The following is a 19,685-nucleotide window of genomic DNA, read 5'->3' as shown; positions in this document are numbered from 1 at the left end:
AATAGTAACCACTACAAAAGAATTGACAAAAGATCAACCAGAGTGCAGAAGACAACAAACTGTGCAAGTGAAAATATAAAGTAGCAATAAATAATGAAAACATGAGATAATGAGATAAAGATTATTAAGTATTAAAACAGTATTAATGTGCAAAGAAGATAGGGGAGGAATCAGCAGGAAAAATAGGAATACTGCTAATATCCTGCCCTTTCCTATACCCATCCTATCTAAGCCCCCTACCCTCTCTGCAATGTGAAAACTAATATGTATTCTCCCTTTCTCATTTCCAATGGATGGCCTTTAATCTCAAAAGCCAATGCTGTTAAGATATCCACAGATGCTGCCTGACCAGCTAAGACATTATTTGTTTTCACTTCTAATTTCCAGCAACTGCAATATTTTGATTTGCAACTCTTCAAAGGTCATGTGTGTAAAGGGGGGGTTTCTTCTTTTTCTTTGTTACTGCATATGTTAATCAAAATGGCTTCTTTGTTTTGTTAAAAGTAGGATTGCTTCTTTGTTGCGAGAGATTGCAGGAAGCTTGTATGAGTTAAAATTTACTGATAATGAGAATTGTATTCCTTGGTAAACCAATTGGGATTAATGTTGTTCTTTCTTCTGAGTCTGTAAGCTATTGTTGGTGGGATTTTGGGGAGATCGGCGCGAGGAGGTGAGAGAGAGAGGGCACGATGCTGTAAACTGGGCGAGGAACGGACCCCAAGTGGGGGTCCGAGGCCAGGAGGTTCCCCGAGGACAGGAGACAAAGATAGATGTGCTTGGTTGACCACTTCGGATGGTCCTGAGCTGCGAGTCGAGGAGTTCAAAGGGGATCGAATAGTGGCCAGAAGACTTCAGTAATTTAGCTCCAGCAGTTGTGCACAAAGTGGTTTGGACTTTGATAAGTTTGGTGCCTTTTTCTTTATTTTCTTTTCCTTCATATATACTGTATGGTTATTAATCAGTTATAGTAATCTTTATAAATTGTAATCATTTAATCACATATGGTGTCCTGTTTGTTCTTTGGCGAGGCGGGGACATCACACAGCATCCATAGACGAGAACGAGCTGAGCGAGCCTGAGGCGACCCAGGGGGTTACATGTGTTAATCAGATTCATTTATTATATGTACATCAAACCATTCAGTACATTTGCATTAAGAGTCAAATCAACCTAAATATGTGATTGATGGGTGCAGCCCAGTAGTGTCACCAGATATTCTGGCACCAATATAGCAATCCCACGTTGCTTGGCAGAATAACTCTGGACACGACAAGCAAAAGAACAACAGCAGCAAAACAAGCTCCATTTCTCCCTCCCACCCACACACATACTGTAGAGAGTCCACCAACCCCCTGACAAGCCTCCAGCAGACTCGTGTATTTGATAACATAGGACTCGCAGACCTGGGCTTCCATACACTTCTGATCAACTTTTGGGTTCCAGGGAATGGCCTTTCAAAATAAAGATGCATCAAAAGGGGGTCTTTGCACTAGTCCTCATAAAACCTGTCATAATGCTTCTCCACTTCTTGTAGAAATAAAGATCAAATGCTGTCCATCGCTATACACTACATCACTGTGGGTGTAACAGACAAAGCAGAAATATTTTTCTAAAATACATGTCAAGGCAAAAAAGAAACTGACATTTTAAGGTTGTTCAAGATAAAGATGTGTTTTGCCAACTGTTTAAGTGTATGACTATAGTGTCTTGAAAAAAGTATTCAGCTCCCACAACTATTTTCACATTTTACTATCTCAGTTTCTAAATTTAAAATATATTGAAGTAGGATTTTTTGAACTGATCTACAAGACATTGTGCATCATGTCAAATCAAATGAAAAACTCCAAAATCTAAAAATAAAAACCCAAATTGAGGCTGAAAAAGTATTCATCCCCTTTGTATTTAATTACTATATTATCTTTCCTCAGGTGCAATATATCACCTTACCAACTCACCCAATTTGTTGATGTAGAAAACTGGAGGATTACTCATTTTCAATGAATTCTTAAGAATAAGTACTCCCTCTCTGGAAGGTCCAACAGTATAGTAGATTTTCAACAGACCAGTCCAAATGAAGACAAAAAAGCATTCAAGACAAGTCAGGGAAATGATAATAGAGAAGCACAAATCTGGGAAAAGGTACAAGAACATCTCAAAAGCGATGAACATACCTCGGAGCTCAGTGCGGTCCATCGTAAAAAAGTGTAAAAATATTAAATTACAGCCAGGCTACCCTTCTACACTTAGTCACTGGAGAAGAATGGTACTTTTAAGAGTATTATGACATTAGCAGTCACTCTGAGTGAGCTGCTGAAGTCAGGGGCTGCAACTGGAGATGAAGTTCATGGCTCCACAATCTCCAGGCCTCACACAACAAGGGTATTTACGGAAGAGTGACAAGGAAGAAGCCCTGGCTTAAAAAAAAAGAGCATATCCTTGCCCATGAAGACTTTGCAAAGCATCAATAAAAGATGCTCCAAAGATGTGGAAAAACATTTTATGGTCAGATGAGACTAAAGTGGAACTTTGTGGCCTCAATACTAAGCAGTACGTGTGGCATAAATCGAATAATGCACATCAGGCAGGTAACACCATCCTAACTGTGAAGTATAGTAGAGGTACCATCATACTATGGGGATGCTTTTCAGCAGCAAGAACTGGAAATCTGGTCATGACTGATGGGAAGATGAATGCTGCTAAATTCAGAGAGATCCTGGATAAAAACCCGCTAGCCTCTGCCAGAGAGCTTAAACTGGGGACAACAATCCCCACATGGGAGCACATGGACAGAGCCACCAGTGGATTCAACTGAAGAAAACTGATGTCCAGTCAGATTCCTGACCTTAACCTGATTGAACACCACTGGCAAGACTTCAAGAATGCTTCCACTGACACCCCCCCACCCCCCACCCCCCAAATGAACCTGGCACAGCTTGAGCAATTTTGCAAGGAGTAACAGGCAAATCTTGCTCCATCACATCGTGCAAAGCTAACAGAGACTTATCCATAAAGACTATTGGCTGTAATAGCTGTGAAAGGTGGTTCAATTAAGAACCGAAGAAAGGAGGATGAACTGCTGCCTTCTCATTTTTTTTGAATTTTTAGTTTTTCATGCTTTACAATATTTCTCTTTTTTAAGCTCTACTGTGAAAACAGGAGCACGTGATTCACAAATAAAAGTTCTCAGTTGAATTCATCAAAATCCATGGTTATAATACTCCTATGTAAACAAAGGCTGAAAGATGAAATACTTTTACAAGGCACTCTATATACTCTGTACATTACTGCATGGCTAAAGCAGAGCTCCAATGCCATATACAAATTTGCCGATGACACCATCAACATTGTTGGATGAATCATAAGTCATGATAAGTCATCTTGTATCACCCAGGGTTGAATGGTGCCACAACGATCTCTAATTGTCAGTGAAACTAAAGAGCTGGTTGTTAACTTCAGGAAAAGGAAGGAGGGAGAACGTGCAACGATCTAGATTGTGGATTGGTAGAGAAAGTCAGCCGCTTTTAAGTTTCTGAGTGTTAAAATATCAGATCACTTGTCCAGGTCCATGCAGACTGATGCATTTGCAAACACCAAACTTCCACTTCTGTACTGTGGGAAGTGTCCTGACTGGTTGCATCATAGTACAGTATGGAAATTCAAATGTGCAGGAGTGCAGAAATCTGCAGATGGTGGTGGACTCTGCTGAATACATCACAGGTACGTTCCTCACAACCATCAGAAGTATCTAAAGGACAGGCTAGTTCAAACAGCAACACCAATCAAAGGCCGTCACCTTCTGGGTCATGCCATCTTGCAGCGATCATCGGGCAGAAGGTAAAAATCCTAGACTACCAGGTACAAGAATAGCTACTTCCCTTCAGCCATTTGTTTCTTGAACCAACCAGCACAACCCTAATTATTAGAGTTCAGCAAAACTATGACCATTTGCATCAAAACAGATATTGTTTTCTGTTCCATTGCATTCTTTCTTGTATATTAAATGTAAACATATTTTATATTTTATCTTGTGAATACTGCTTATATGATACTATGTGCCTGTGATGCTGCTGCGTTAATTTTTTCACTGCAGCTGTGCACATCTGTAGTTATAAACCATAAACTCAACTTTGATGATTTAACTATGACTGAGAATGAAGCTAGACTGGACTGCCAACACAGATGCCTTGTGCAGGAAGGCACAGAGTCGACTGTACTTCCTTAGAAGGTTGGCGTCATTCAATGTCTGTAGTGAGATGCTGAAGATGTTCTATAGGGTCAGTTGTGGAGAGCGCCCTCTTCTTTGTGGTGGCGTGTTGGGGAGGAAGCATTAAGAAGAGGGACGCCTCACGTCTTAATAAGCTGGTAAGGAAGGCGGGCTCTGTCGTGGGCAAAGTACTGGAGAGTTTAACATCGGTAGCTGAGCGAAGGGCGCTGAGTAGGCTACGGTCAATTATGGAAAACTCTGAACATCCTCTACATAGCACCATCCAGAGACAGAGAAGCAGTTTCAGCGACAGGTTACTATCGATGCAATGCTCCTCAGACAGGATGAAGAGGTCAATACTCCCCAATGCCATTAGGCTTTACAATTCAACCGCCAGGACTTAAGAACTTTTTAAAAGCTATTATTAATGCTTTTTGAGATAGTGATTTAGATGCATATCATATTTTTTACTGAGTTAAGTATCGTATGTAATTAGTTTTGCTACAACAAGTGTATGGGACATTGGAAAAAAAAAGTTGAATTTCCCCATGGGGATGAATAAAGTATCTATCTATCTATCAAATATCATTACTCTCATCAACTAAACTGAGTTCAGTCTAATGCAGGGGTTCCCAACCTTTTTTAGCTATAGCCTAATATCATTAAACAAGGCTTCTTTGGACCCCAGCTTGGGAACTGCTAGTCTAAAGTAAAGGCACATTTAACACAATTAACTTTGCTACTTCCATCGGTTAAAATGTCTAGAAGTATGCATTCCAGAAGTAGAAAGAAACCAACTTGCCAGTCACACTCAAAGATAGCACTATTCCTGCAGATGCACTTGCATTTTGCAATCTAGGGTTCAAAACCTTCAAAGAGTACCAATGAGGCATAACATGTGGGCAAAAGTGTGTGATGAACAATAAGCACTAATTCAGGCTGATTTTAATTAATTCCCCTTACGTTTGAAACACCCCACCCCCCTCCATGTCCCAAGATTCTCCCTCATCCAGGGAGAACTCACAATGAGAAATAACTTATGAACCTGCATGCCTTTGAGGTGTGAGGAAAAACTAGAGCACCCAGTGGGAGAATATGTAAGCTCCACACAAACAGCACCAAAGATTAATATTCAGATTCACCTGGTTTGCATTAGCTTTTCCAATGACTCCACAGTGCTGCCCTGAAGATGATACTGTCAAAGGTCATTCAACTTTGTTAAAATGCCCCTCATGCTCAGCGTCAAGTTCTACAGCCTCCAACCTGCAGCTTGTCATCATTTCCACATTCTTCCGCCTGACCCGTGAGGAGCGCCTCACCAAACTGTTCTTCACTGAACAGCTGTTTCAGCTATAAGCACGTTTCAAGCTGAAGAAATCTAGATTCATACTGAGAGAGGCTTATCACCACTAAAAATTTAGTGAGCTTGGTGTACCAAAACTCTCACTCATGAAATACAAAATGTAAAGTAATATGATTGAGCAAATCAAGATACTGCATCTACTGCTCACAGGTGTAACTGGATGGAGATAACATCTTCATGATCCAGAACAGTGACTGAAAAATAACTTACACTTAAAGGAATTCTGTAGGTAGTTTTATAAATATTGATAAAGACTAGCTTTATTTGTCACATGTACAAACGTTTGTACATCAATGCATTGTTTAGACCAAATCAAAATCAGCGAGAACTGTGCTGAGCAGCCCAAAAGTGTCACCCCGCTTTCAGCACCATCATAGCATGCCCACGTCTTATTAATCTTAACCATACCTCTCTGGAATGTGGCAGGAAACTGGATCACCCAGAGGAAGCCCATACCGTCATGTGGAAAACACACAAACCCCTTAGAGGCAGCTGCAGAAACTGAACCACAATCGCACAGCCAGTGCTGTAACATGATACACTAACATCTGTGCTATCATGCCACCCTTGCCTTACAGACATTCATCTCCCTAGTTGTGTCGGTATGGATTTTGCAGGGCCAAAGGCAGACAATTTAGAAGTATTGAAATCTGAAGTATGGTTACAGAAAGTGAGTCATAGAATCCTTGTGACCTTTACTGCCATACATTCAGATCATGGCTAACCCTTCTCCACTTGTCGTTTTTGATTAATAGAGTTGGAGAGGGAGACAAGATAGAGTGAGAAAGAGGGAAGGGGATTCAAGATGGTTTATACAACAATCAAATGGGAAAGGAAGAGTAGCCATTTCAGATCTCCAGTGACTCAAGTTTGATACTAACCTCTGGTGCTGATTTGGTTTGTAAATTCTCCCCATGACTGTATGCATTTAGCCAAGGTGTTCTGGATGTTACCCACATCTCAAAGATCTGTAATCAGTAGTTTACTTGACTACTGTAAATTACTCCTATAGGATGCAGGATAATCAAGATGGAGATGCAAGGGAGAAAAGCTTACAGGGAAATGTGTTGGAAAGAGATAAATGGGGATTACTCTGAGACAGACATGATCTTGAAGGAACAAATTTATTCCTGTTGTGATATATCAAATATATAAGTATTATATAAATTTGAAGAGATTTTTTAGTAATTGTTATGAGCAAGGTGAGATGAGCAACGTGCCACTTAAAGACTGATATCTCTTATACTGATGAGAATGGATTTACAAAAACAGAAGGTGGTAGAAGAAAGGAGAGCAAAGCCAGGTGCGGGTTGATGTGACTAAATGTTCACTGAAGATGTATTGCTAGGCCAGATGTACATCAAATGCTACAAAGCTTCCAGCAGCTGAACATGAAAGCACAATAAATTATGACATTTTAATAAAGCTTTCATAACGCATGATCACATTTTCAATCCTGAAACCATCAGCTGAATTGAATTGAGAGATACAAGGATGAAAAAGGCCTTTCAACTCTAGCTCTGCTCCACAACTGTTCCTGGAATGCACTCCAGGGTGTGAGGAAATTGCATAGTGGTTATTGTAGCAACCCTGAGCTCACAAAAATGTAATCTAGAATTTCCTTGCATTCCGAAGTCCTTATAAAATTCTCATGTCCAAAGTGGTTAAGCAATACAAAGAATCGAAGGCTGGCAGTATCTGCAAAATCACATTTAGGGTGCAGTAACAGCATGCTTTACCAAGTTGTCTATAAGGCAGCTGCATTAAACTTCTTAGAAATGTTTCATAAGAAAGACAGTTCAGCTGTTACACAGGGGAAAGCAACAAAGTTACCCTACTAATTAGGGAGAATATAATAGTAATACTTAGGGGAGAACTTCCAGAGAGTTTGTCCAAAAAGGACTTATGGGCAAATTTTGGAATAAGAGAGCAGTAATTACTTTGCTGGAGTCACAGTATATAAGCCTGTCACTAGTTACTGTGAACAAGAGGAACAGATAAGGTATACAAATCACAGAAAGGTACAAGAGCAATAGGGTTAGCGTAGAGGAGGGTTTTTTCTTTCACAATATTCACTGAGATTGTTTTAGTGCAATGGGGGTTAAGATGAGCATAAATTATTAATTGTCTCCAGGAAAACTTTTTGAGCAAATATGTAAAATATTATCCTCCAGATATAACAGTATTCAATCTTACATTTGGAAAAGAAACTTGACAGGGGTGGGGGTGATAGCCTTTTTAAATTTTTACCTTATTGAGGTACAGTGCAGAATAGGCCCTTCTAGCCCTTTGCACCACATCACCTAGCAACCCCTGATGTAACTCAAGCCTAATCACAGGACAACTTACAATGACCAATTAAACTACCAACCAGTACGTCTTTGGACTGTGGGAGGAAACTCAACCACCCAGAGGAAACGCATGTAATCACAGGGAGAACAAACATACACACTCCTTACAGACAACAGTGTCTCTGACACCGTAAAGCATTGTGCTAACCACTACGTTACCGGGCCAGCAGAAAACTTGGAGCATAATTTTGTAAAGCTCAAAGTAGTTCTGGAAAGACACAAGCTTCATGCACAAGTTAAGATCTTGAATTGCAAGAAGGAAGATTTCAACAGAAGGTAAATTACATCTGACAAGAATTCACAGCCTGCCTGCTCTGGTAGGGTGAATGACAAAGATGGTAAGATTAGGTAACCTTGTATGACAAAGGATATTGATAACTTAATCGAGAAAAAAAATGATATTTAATGTGGAGGAAAGAACTGAAGAAAAAAGATTAAGAGGGAAAAAGGGGACTACAAAGTAACCTTGACAAGTAAGATTAAAGGAGAATCCCAAGACATTCTGGAGGTATTCCGGGGGGGAGGTGATCTAGGGAAAGATTAGGAAGGGGATCTGGCAAGACTGGAGATAAGATCCACTTAAGGGCCAAAGGGATAAGCTCTGCAAGGAGCCAGGTAATGTCAGTAAAATCCTACATAAATATTTACCATTTGCATTCACCAAGGATATGGAAGATTCCTTCCCCTCCAGCCTATCCCTTTCCCACCCACCTGGCCTATCACCTTCTAACTATCTTCCTTCCCCTCCCCACACCTGTTTTGTTTTGCTGTCTTCCCTCTTCCTTTTCAGTCTTGAAGAAAAGAATCAGCCAAAATGTCAACTGTTTATTCATTTCCGTTGCCACTGTCTGACCTGCTGAGTTCCTTCATCATTTCTTGTTCATTGCTGTGGAAGACAGTGAGTTCAGTGAGGGTTATGTGAGTAAACAGGAGCATGCTGGTGATAAAGAGGAGTTGTTTGATATCACACAACACATAAGGATTGATAAATCCCCAGAGCACCATGGGAGGCAAGGTATTGTCAGCAAGGAGAAGTTATTCCCAACCTGCACTGACTGTAGTCTCCTGATAAAAAGTTGCAGATGGAAGCACAGAGGCCCTGCTGTTAAAGCTTGTTGATTAGTACTGAGAAGATAATGGTGCTGAACGCAGACCAGTAACTGATGTCTTTTGCGATTGTCTAGGTACTTCAAAGCAGAATGGACAGCCAGTGAGATTGCGGCTGCTGTAGACCTGTTGTGATAATAGGCAAATTGCAGTGAGTTTTATGATACCTCAACTTCTGCGTAATTATACTCTACACAGAGAAAAAACTGTGTTGCTGCAATTTCTAGCACTTGCTTTCAATCATATTCCAGGAAATTGGATACACTCAATGTTGGTCTCACTCGCAAGGACATGAAACAAAAGATTTTCTGCTAAATTGAGTTGTTTACAGGCCTTTGAAGAGGCCACCACACTGAACAGAATACAAAACCTTTATTATTTTTAAAGTAGCTTCTAAGGAAAATATGTCCATTTGTGAAATGTTACCAAGTCAATGGTTCAATTCAATGTCAAAGAACGTAAACAGTTCAACCTGAAATTCTTACTCCTCACAGACATCCACGAAACATAAACAACCCAAAGAGAGAATGACTGATAACACAAAGTACACTGCAGATGCTGGGGTCAAAGCAACACATACAACAAGCTGGAGGAACTCAGAAGGTTGGGCAGCATCCGTGGAAACGAGCAGAAGTCCTGACGAAGGGTCTCGGCCCGAAACGTTGACTGCTCGTTTCCACAGATGCTGCCCGACCTGCTGAGTTCCTCCAGCTTATTGTACGTATTGCGAATGAATGACTGAAATGTTAGAACCCTAAAGCCCTCCTCCCCCAAGCACAAGCAGGAGCAATAGCATCCACCCAAACACCTCCCCCCACTGGCTCCAGCAAAAGTAGCAACACCCTCCTCCCATCATACAAGCAATAGCAAACCCCCTAAAGAGACCAAGATCTAGAGTCCATCAAAAAACTACTGCCCAATCCAACTCCTAAACATCTCAGGCAGGCTTGGAAACAAAGAGTGATCAAGGAATCAGTGCCGAGAGGGATTGTTATGGTATCATACATAGAGAAATGCTGTAGTTTCCCCACATAACGCTCCATGACCCTCTTGGTAAAAATAAATGTTAAGTATTTGTGTAGGATTTTACCCACATCACCTAGTTCCTCACAAAGATTATACCTTTGGTCTCTAAGGGAACCCAATCTTTCTTCAGATTGCCTCCTTTATTTTACCCTAGTTCCCCAACCTTTTCCCCCAGTTCCCCAACCTTTTCCCCCAACCCCTGGCTCCTAAAATACTTCCAGGATATCATGGTATTCTCCTTAAATCTTACTTGTCATGGTTACTTTCTGGCTCCCTTTTGTCCTCCTGACTTTTTTTTTTACACCATAATTAATCAACAGTTTCACCTGCACCTCCTCTAACATGGTCTACAGTTTTTAGTGTTCCCAATGTAGTCTCTTGTACAGTAGTAAAGCCAAGCACACACCAATTGGTCATTCTATGGAGCACCTGTGCTTTATCTGCAAAGGCCATCTTGAGCTTCCAGTTGCATGTCATGTTACCTTACCGTCCCATATCCACACCAACCTATCTGACATTTGCCTTCTCCATAGCTATAAAAATCAAATGCCAATTGGATGAACAACATCTCATATTCCATCTGAGTAGCTCACAACCAAATGTTAAGAATACTGAATTTTCCAACTTCTGGTAAGCCAATGCTCTATCTTCCATGCACAGTCATACATCCATCTAGTTTACTCTGACTGTCGACTCCTCCCATGCCCTTCCCCAAATGGATTATATCTATCTGCTGCCAGCTTCTATCTCAGCCGTTCTTCCCCCACCCGATTACATCTGCCCTTTTAGGTGAACCCATTTGTTTCCTCCTATTACCTACCAGCCTACCAGCCTCTACCCTATCCCTTTCCTTATTACTGTACATTGGGCAATCTTTTCCTGTTCACTCTCCATCCTGATGCAAGCTCCTGATCCACCATGTTAACACACAATTCTTTCCACAGATGATACTTAGCCCACTGAGTCAGTCCAGCGATTTTTTCCCACTTGTATGTTACAGCATCTGCACTCTGCACAAATGCAAGTGTTGTCATAATGCAGCTCATCTACTGATTTCCAGAGGGTAAATGTCGTAATTGCCATAAATGAAACAGATTCTCATTGGTTCCAAGCCTCTCAGGGTGGAATCTGAGTTCATCATCTAGAAATTGCAATGCAAACCACTAGTGCTGTATTTCGCCACATTGCAATGTAGCTTCAGTTTAAATATCCTTCACTGCTGGAAAGTTATGGAAATGCTGTCTAACTCCTCTAATTGAACCTCTCTAATGATTTACACTTCCTTTAAAATATAATGCTAGAGTATTATTTATGTTTAAGTGTCTGTCAAATTATTTGCAACAACTTGGTCCTAATGCTTTTGACAATTAAAAAGGTACAAATTTGCTGCATTTTTGTCCTCAAACTCTGCTTGCTGTCATAAAGTTCTCAAAATTCAGGAGACCAATGTTAGCCACATTCGGGCAAGAAATGCAGTAAAGTTAAAGGACTGGGGGGTTGATGTGAGAGGGTGGGGTAATTATTACAGTACACAGTTTTTTTTAAATGAACACTATTAAATTGAAGAATGTGTGTGGGGAGCATTGGTGGGAGTGCAAGCAAGTGTCAGGAGAGGGTTGCAGCCAAATTGTAACCTGTTTGATAATTGGAGCTTCTCTTGGGTCCAAGTTTTCCTCTTTCTTATTGGGAAAACTGAAGACAACTGGAAAAAGCTACTTGATAATTTCAGAAGTACTCCCTCCAGTTACTTAACTTACAGAAAAGTGAATTAAATATCATAAGGAATGAAGCACTCTGTGGTTCATAGACAGCGTGGAAGAAAACAGAATCAGGTTTAATATCACCAGCAAATGTTGTGAAACTTGTTAACTTTATGGCAGCAGTACAATGCAATACAAGATAAATAAATGTAGAGAACAAAATAACTGAGTTACATTAAGCTTATATACATCTATTAAATAAGCAAGTTAAGTAATGCAAAAAACAGAAATAAGAAAGTAGTGAGGTAGTGTTCGTGGGGTCAATGTCCATTTAGAAATTGGACAGCAGATGGGAAGCTGCTGTTCCTGATCATTGAGAAATTACTTGAAAGATTGCCAAAATAATATTTACGGAACTGCAATACTTTTCGTCCCATGTAAAAAAAGAACAACCTAAGCCTGAATGTAGAGAAGACAAAGGAAATCATTGTGGACTTCTAGAAGATGCAGATGAACAAATCACCCTCTATGAATACATAGCTCCTCCTTACCAAGAGTTAAGTGCAGCAAGTTCCTGGGTATTTACATTACGGATGACCTCACCTGGTCCCTTAATATTACCTCCCTGGACAAGGCAGCACAGCAGCACCTCCACTTCCAAAGAAGACTGAGGCAAGCAAGGTTTCCCTCTCCCATCTTAACTGTGTTTTACAGGAGCATCAACTTGTGGCATATTTACAAATTTGTCGGTATGATGTTGTGGGCATCACTGAGTCGTGGCTGAAAGGAGGCCATAGTTCGGAGCTTAACATAAAAGGATGTAGTTTGTATCAAAAGGATAGGCAAGAAGGCATAGGCAGTGGTGTGGCTCTGTTGGCAAGAGGTGGAATTACCTCTTTAGGAGGAGGTGATATAGGGTCAGAGAATGTTGAATCTTTGTGGGTGGAGTCAAGGAACTACAACGGTAAATAAAACCTAATGGAAATCATATATAGGCCTCCAGATAGTAGCCAAGATGTGGATTGAGATTACTAAAGGAACTCAAAAAGGCATGTAATAATGGTAATGTCACAATTGTAATGGGGGACTTCAATATGCAGGGAGATTGGGAAAATTAGGTTGATGTCAGATCCCAACAGAGGGACTTTGTTGAATGTCTACGAGATGGCTTTCTGGCAACACACACAAAATGATGGTGGAACGCAGCAGGCCAGGCAGCATCTATAGGAAGAAGTACAGTCGACATTTCAGGCTGGGACCCTTCATCAGGACTAACTGAAAGAAGAGATAGTAAGAGATTTGGAAGTGGGAGGGGGAAGGGAGATCTTTAGAGCAGTTTGTGCTTGAGCCTACTCGGTGAAAAGCCATCTTAGATTGGGTGCTATGTAATAACCCAGGCCTCAATAGGGAGCTTAATATAAAGGAACCCTTTAGAAAACCGTGATCATAACATGATTGAATTCATCCTGCAATTTGAGAGCGAGAAGCAGAAGTCACATGTATCAGTATCGGAATGGAATAAAGGGAATTACAGTGGCATGAGAGAAGAGCTTTCCCAGATGGAATGAAGAAGGATACCAGCAGGGATGATGATGGAACAGAGCTGGCTGAAGTTTCTGGGATTAGTTCACAAGGGGCAGGATAGATATTTCCCACAGAAGAAATTGTTCTCAAATTGCAGGGCTAGGCAACCGTGGCTGCCAAGGGAAGTTACGGACTGCATAAAAGCCAAGGAAAGGGCATATAAGATAGCAAAAGTGAGTGTCAAGTTGGATAATTGGGAAGCTTATAAAATCCAACAAAAGACAATTATAAAAGCTATAAGAAAGGAAAAGATGAAATATGAGGGCAAACTAGCCAATAGTATAAAGCAGTATGCTAAAAGTTTCTTCAGTATTATCAAGAGTAAAAGGGACGTGAGAGTTGATATTGGATCACAGGGAAATGATGCTGGTGAGGTAGTAATGGGGAACAAAGAAATGGCAGATGAACTTAATGAGTACTTTGCATCTGTCTTCACTGTGGAAGACACTAGCAGTGTGCCAGAGGTCCTGAGTGTCAGAAAGCAATCATTAGTGCCATTGCAATTACAAAGTGCTAAGCAAGCTCAAAGGTCTTAAGGTGGCTAAGTACCTGGACCAGATGGACTACATCAATGATCTGTCAGTGCCTTAGATAATGGAATTGATGGTTTGTGGCAAAGTTTGCGGATGATACAAAGATAGATGGAGGGCTACGTAGTGCTGAGGAAGCGATGCGATTGCAGCAGGACTTCAACAAATTGGAAGAATGGGCAAAAAACTGGCAGACGGAATACAGTGTTGGGAAATGTCTGATAATGCATTTTGGTAAAAAGAACACTAGTGCAGACTATTATCTAAATGGATAAAAATTTAAATGTGCAGAGGGTCTTAGGAGTCTGCGTGCAAGACTCCAGAAGTTTAACTTACAGGTTGAGTCTGTGGTAAAGGTAGTAAATGTAACGTTAGCATTTATTTCAAAGGGAATTGTATACAAGATCAAAGAGATAATGCAGAGGCTTTATAAGACACTAATCAGGCTGCACATGGAGGATTGTCACCAGTTTTGGGCCCCGTATCTCAGAAAGGCTGTGTTGTAATTGGAGGGAGTCCAGAGGAGGTTCACAAGGATGATTCTGGGAATGAAGGGGTTAACATACGAGGAGCATTTGGCAGCTTTGAACCTGTACTCACTGGAATTTAGAAGAATGCAGGGGGAATCTCATTGAAACCTACTGAATGTTAAAAAGACTAGATAAGGTGGATGTGGAGAGGATGTTCCCTCTGGTGACGGGCATCTAGAACTATAGGACACAGCCTCAAAATTGAGGGGCAACCTTTTAGAACACAAATGAGGAGGAATCTTTTTTAGCCAGAGAGTAGCAAATCTGTTGAATGCTCTGCCACAGATTGTGGTGGAGGCCATGTCCGTGAGTATATTTAAAGTGGAAGTTGATAGTTTCCTGATTGGTTCAAGTATAAAAGGATATGGCTAGAAGGCAGGTGTATGGGGTTGAGTAGGATCCAGGACCAGCCATATTGTAATGGTGGAGCAGACTCAATGGGCTGAATGGTCTAATTCTGCTCCTATGTCTTATGATCTATGTCTCATTACATATATATGTGTGTGTGTGTGTGTGTGTGTGTGTGTGTGTGTGTGTGTGTGTTTGTGTGTGTGTGTGTGTGTGTGTGTGTGTTTGTGTGTGTGTGTGTGTGTGTTTGTGTGTGTTTGTGTGTGTTTGTGTGTGTTTGTGTGTGTTTGTGTGTGTTTGTGTGTGTTTGTGTGTGTTTGTGTGTGTTTGTGTTTGTGTGTGTGTGTGTATATATATATATATATATATATATATATATATAAATGACAATAACACTTCACTTGACGTATATCAGAGGGAGATTGAGAATCCTCGCAGTCGATGTTTGCAAAACCAAAGAACTGATTTTTGGCTACAGGAGGAAAAAAACTGAATGGCCATGACCTGGTCCTCATTTGGGATTCAGAGGCAGAAAGGGTCTGCAAATGTAAATTCCTTAATATTTTCATCTTAGAGACTGTCCTGGGTCCACCCCATGTAAGCACCATTACAAAGAAACCATGGCAGCACCTCTACTTAGAATTTTGCAAGGATTTGGCATTTCATCTAATACTTTGACAAACTGCTATAGAAACATGGTGAATAGTATACGCATTGGTTATATCTTTGCCTGGTATGGAAGCATCAATACTCTAGAAAAGCCTACAAAAAATGCTGGATATAGTCCAATCCAACAGAGGTAAAGCCCACCCCACCATTGAGCACATCTAGATGGAACACTGTCACTGGAAAGCAGCATCCATCATCAGGGAACCCCACCACCCAGGTCATGTTCTCTTCTTGTTACGGTCATCAGGAAGATGAGCCTCAGAACCCAAACCAATAGGTTGAAGAACAGTTATTACCCCTCAACTATCAGGCTCTTGAACCAAAGGAGCTAACTAACTTCATTCAACTTTGCTCATCCCACACTGAACTGTTCCCACAACCTATGGACTCACATTCAAAGACTCTTCATTCATCTGATGTTCTTTATATTTATTGCTTATTTACTTACCTATTTGCAGAAGTTGTTGTCTTTTGCACTGGTTGTTTCTCCATCTTGTGCACAGTTTCTCATTGATTCTACAGTTCTTCTGTTGCATTTACTGTCAATCCTCACAGGAAAATTAATATCAGAGTTGTGGGGACATGTATTTGCTAACATGTACTTTGCACTTAGAACCGTTCTTATCAGTACACGAGCTCTTTCAATGATTAGACAAGGCAAGATGAAGCACTGGAGAGAGAAATTGTGACAATTTCCAGCTGGAACACCAGCCTTCCATGGGGCTTCTAGGATCTCTGCTGATGGCAAAGTAGTTTTAAGGAATGGTGTTTATCAGCCATAAAAATCATGAATCATATAGCAAAATGCAGGGTGAAAATGAGCATTAAAATGTACATATTTCAGCTCATGGTAGTAAAGAATTGTTACATTGATGTCATGAGACAGAGCCAATTTTCTTTCATTCTAGCTAGCCTGAGCCATCTTTGACAGAACAGTTCCACATCAGCTCAACAGTAATGGTAGCATCCCTCAGCAGGGAAGAAAGTTTGGAATTTTCTACAATTTTGTCATTTCACCTGCTGGCAACTGAATGGAGTTGTGGTAGTCCAGATACATTTCCCACCTTTTGTTAATAACCATGACATTTCTGGCCATGAATTATTATAGCCAAATCACCACTGTCTGTTTGCCCTGAATCTTGCTCTTACTTTATTTCAGGTTAAGTTATTGATCCATCCCAAAAAACAACAAAACTAACCTTTAAGTAGAGCTTAATTATAAACTCATCTTAATTCCTAACAACATTAAGCATCAGGGCTACGTGAAATGAAGATACAGATGTGAATATTGAATTGTGATAAACTATAAAACAAACAGAGCAAGGATTTACTCTGAATTACATAATGAATACGTATTGAAAGAGACGAAGCTGTGTTTCAATTTCCCTTCAGATTTTACTACCGTAAGCCACTTTCAACAATTATTTTCAGCATGTACATTTTTTAAATTGGTTAGATCTTTACTAAGCCTCTCATAGCATCTGTCGATTTAACTCATAAATTGATTTGCTAATGTGTTAACATAATGTGTTAACCTGTTAAGGGCCATCAAGTATATCATACAATTCTCATTGAGGCTGAAAATTGGATAGATCTGACTGCAACTGCTATCAGTCACATCCTGAGGCTAAATATTTGCACCTTCTTTACATTGATACCTCCCTCCCTCCAGCCCAACTTTCAAGGACAGAAAAGACAGCAGGAAGCAAGCAGTTGTTTTATCTATCTTTGTGTAGTAGAAGCAGAATGAACCCCCATAAAATGCATGGATTAGATCCTGTTGAGATAGCAGGGGCATTGTACATATTCATTAGCAGAAAAAAGCATGCAAATCATATCCAATTCACACCTTGGGTAACTTTAGTTAGTAAATAATTCGGTGGCCATCAGCGTGAACAAACAACACCATAGAAGGTTTCACACTGCCTTAATATTCAAATAAATAATTTCAAAATATATCATGTTGAAGTCATCCATGCCGTATTTTTTTAGCCTGTCAGAATCAACATGGAAATGCTACTCTGAAAATACTGATCCTGAATTTGAGACCACAACTCAGATTCTCTAACAATAACCTGACAAAACGTAAGATAATCAAAGGGAGGCAAGCAACTACTGAGAACAAGTCACGTGTCTGGTCTTACACAAGTACGTCTGTAATGAGAAACTAACTTACAGGAGGCACAGGCACATAGCACGAGATACAAAACAATCACAACAACCAATAGCAGCAAAAGAGCTGGTCACTGACTTCATAAAGAGGGTAGCTTCCATGCTCCTGCCTACATCAACAGTGTTGAGGGTGTCAAGTTTCTAAGTGAGATTACAACCATTATCATGGTCCAACCACAATGATGTCCTGGCTAAGAAAACTCACAGAATGCCTTCACTTCCTCAGGTGGCTAAGGAGATTTGGCATGTCATTTTATCCCATATTGTTATTGTTTTACCTTATTCTACCTCACTGCATGGCGTAATGGTTTAATGTGTATGAACAGTATACAAGATGAACTTTTGTATCTTAGTGCTTTTGACAATAATAAACCACCCATTATACAAAAAAAAGAAAGAACACAATTATAACAAAAAAGTTCATTGTAGTACAGAGAGTGGTCAGACTGCTGCTACAAGGAAGTCAGGCTGTGATGAGAACAACCCTTGTGTTGAAGGAAGTAGTTGTTCTTGAACATAGGTGAGGATCTTGGTTCAAGAACAGCTACCTTTATAAATAGACACTGTAAACAGTTACTATCAGCACAATAAAATAGTACATGGGCCTACGTAAATGGCAAGGAAGTCTGCTTCTGAAAACCCTCAAAGAAACAGGGAACATCTTGCACAGCTGAAACCAATACGTAATTCAGTGCAGTGAAACCACGGTACATCCATCCAAAGCATTTTGTATCTTAAAACTATTTTTCCTACTTAGCATCTAAATACAGCCCATTTTGGCTTATACTGCTGGAACTTATCCCTAACACGGTATGCTGCCGAGTTTCCTGGCGCTATGCCATTTCACACAAATAAATAAATTCGCGAAATAAAAGAATGTACATCAAATACTGGAAATTTCTGATTTATAGGAAAAATATTGTCTCTTGAAGTAGTGATCTAATTCACCACCATAAAACAGGCATGAGGATCTTTTCAAATGGCTCGCCCATTGTAATAATTAATAATTAGCTCAAAGACCTTGCTCAACAAATTCCGTTACCTTCCCAGGTAAATCTCACACTTTCTTTAAAAACTTCCCGCCCTGCAAAAAGACAATTAACTTAAAAGTCCATTTCAATCAGCCTCAGTTACAACAGGTAATCGCAACTCAGGGACTCCGGCAATCTTCCGCCTGAGTCTCTACCTCAGCCTCAGTACTATTGAACTTTGAATTAACTCCCCCGAAGTGCTACTTCCCTCACCTACGACGAGCAAGCATTTGTCTTCAACGTAGACTCCAATATCATAGATTAAACTAATTGAAATTCTGGACAAAAATACGAAGCAAAACTACTACCTCACGTGTGTGACGCAGTGACCTCACTGCGGCTCTCGATGCGTTGATCTAACGCAGTCAGTCAAACTCATCCCGTTTTAGCCAATCCCTAGTAAAATATCCGCTTGTCGCTCTCAACCTGTTTACTAAGCCAAACAATGCGCTGGCAATGCCCTTTAGATCAACTGAAACTGGGAATTCCCTGAAATAAAAGCGCATTTGCAATTATTTTGAGCATTTCTCAATCTGTAAAGAAAGCCTTGTACTTTTTTTTTAATTTCGTGTGAACTCCATCTGATGAACATCTTGCAGAACTTTACAACGAAATGTACTTCAAACGAAGGATAACCATTGCAGTACTAATATTGTTCATGGAATGAGATTGCAGAGAAATAAGTGTGTCTTAAAGAGTGTAGGTGGAAAAAAAATATAACAGCAGGTCAATCTTTAAAAACAAAATGGCTGGATCTCGTACCAGAGAATGGTGGAGGACTTTGTCAAATGGTGCAAGCCGAATCGTTTACAGCTCAACATTAGTAAGACAAAGGAGATGGTGATGGACTTTAGAAAGACTAAGCCTGCATTGCTCCTTGTTACTACTGATGGTGAGGACCTACAGGTACCTGGGCGTGCACCTGGATGACAGACTTGAGTAGAGCACCAATATAAAGGCTGTGTACAAGAAGGGCCAAAGTCACTTCTACTTCCTGAGAAGACTGAGGTCCTTTGGAGTATGCAAGCCTCTCGATCACATGTTCTACCCATTTGTTGTCACCAGTACAA

At 40.4% G+C, this 19,685-nt stretch overlaps 1 protein-coding gene across 4 annotated transcripts in view; it reads right to left on the bottom strand.

Moving 5' to 3' along the window:
- The window catches only part of kynu (kynureninase), a 257,201-nt gene extending 238,211 nt beyond the window's left edge, over positions 1–18,990 (bottom strand). For 3 of the 4 annotated variants that reach the window (XM_073025843.1, XM_073025858.1, XM_073025868.1), the window contains exon 1: positions 18,829–18,941. In XM_073025843.1, coding sequence (XP_072881944.1) covers positions 18,829–18,845 — 17 coding nt within the window. In that variant the 5' untranslated portion in view covers positions 18,846–18,941. Of the gene's footprint in view, positions 1–18,828 lie in introns of all 4 variants that reach the window. The other variant, XM_073025850.1, reaches the window with a different exon arrangement.
- Between the last annotated feature and the right edge of the window lie 695 nt (positions 18,991–19,685).

This window comes from Hemitrygon akajei, chromosome 2 (assembly GCF_048418815.1).
Source record: "Hemitrygon akajei chromosome 2, sHemAka1.3, whole genome shotgun sequence".
Classification (NCBI taxonomy): Eukaryota; Metazoa; Chordata; class Chondrichthyes; order Myliobatiformes; family Dasyatidae; genus Hemitrygon; species Hemitrygon akajei.
The sequence above is the reverse complement of the archived record's forward strand: the minus strand, read 5'-3'. Positions and strand labels throughout refer to the sequence as shown.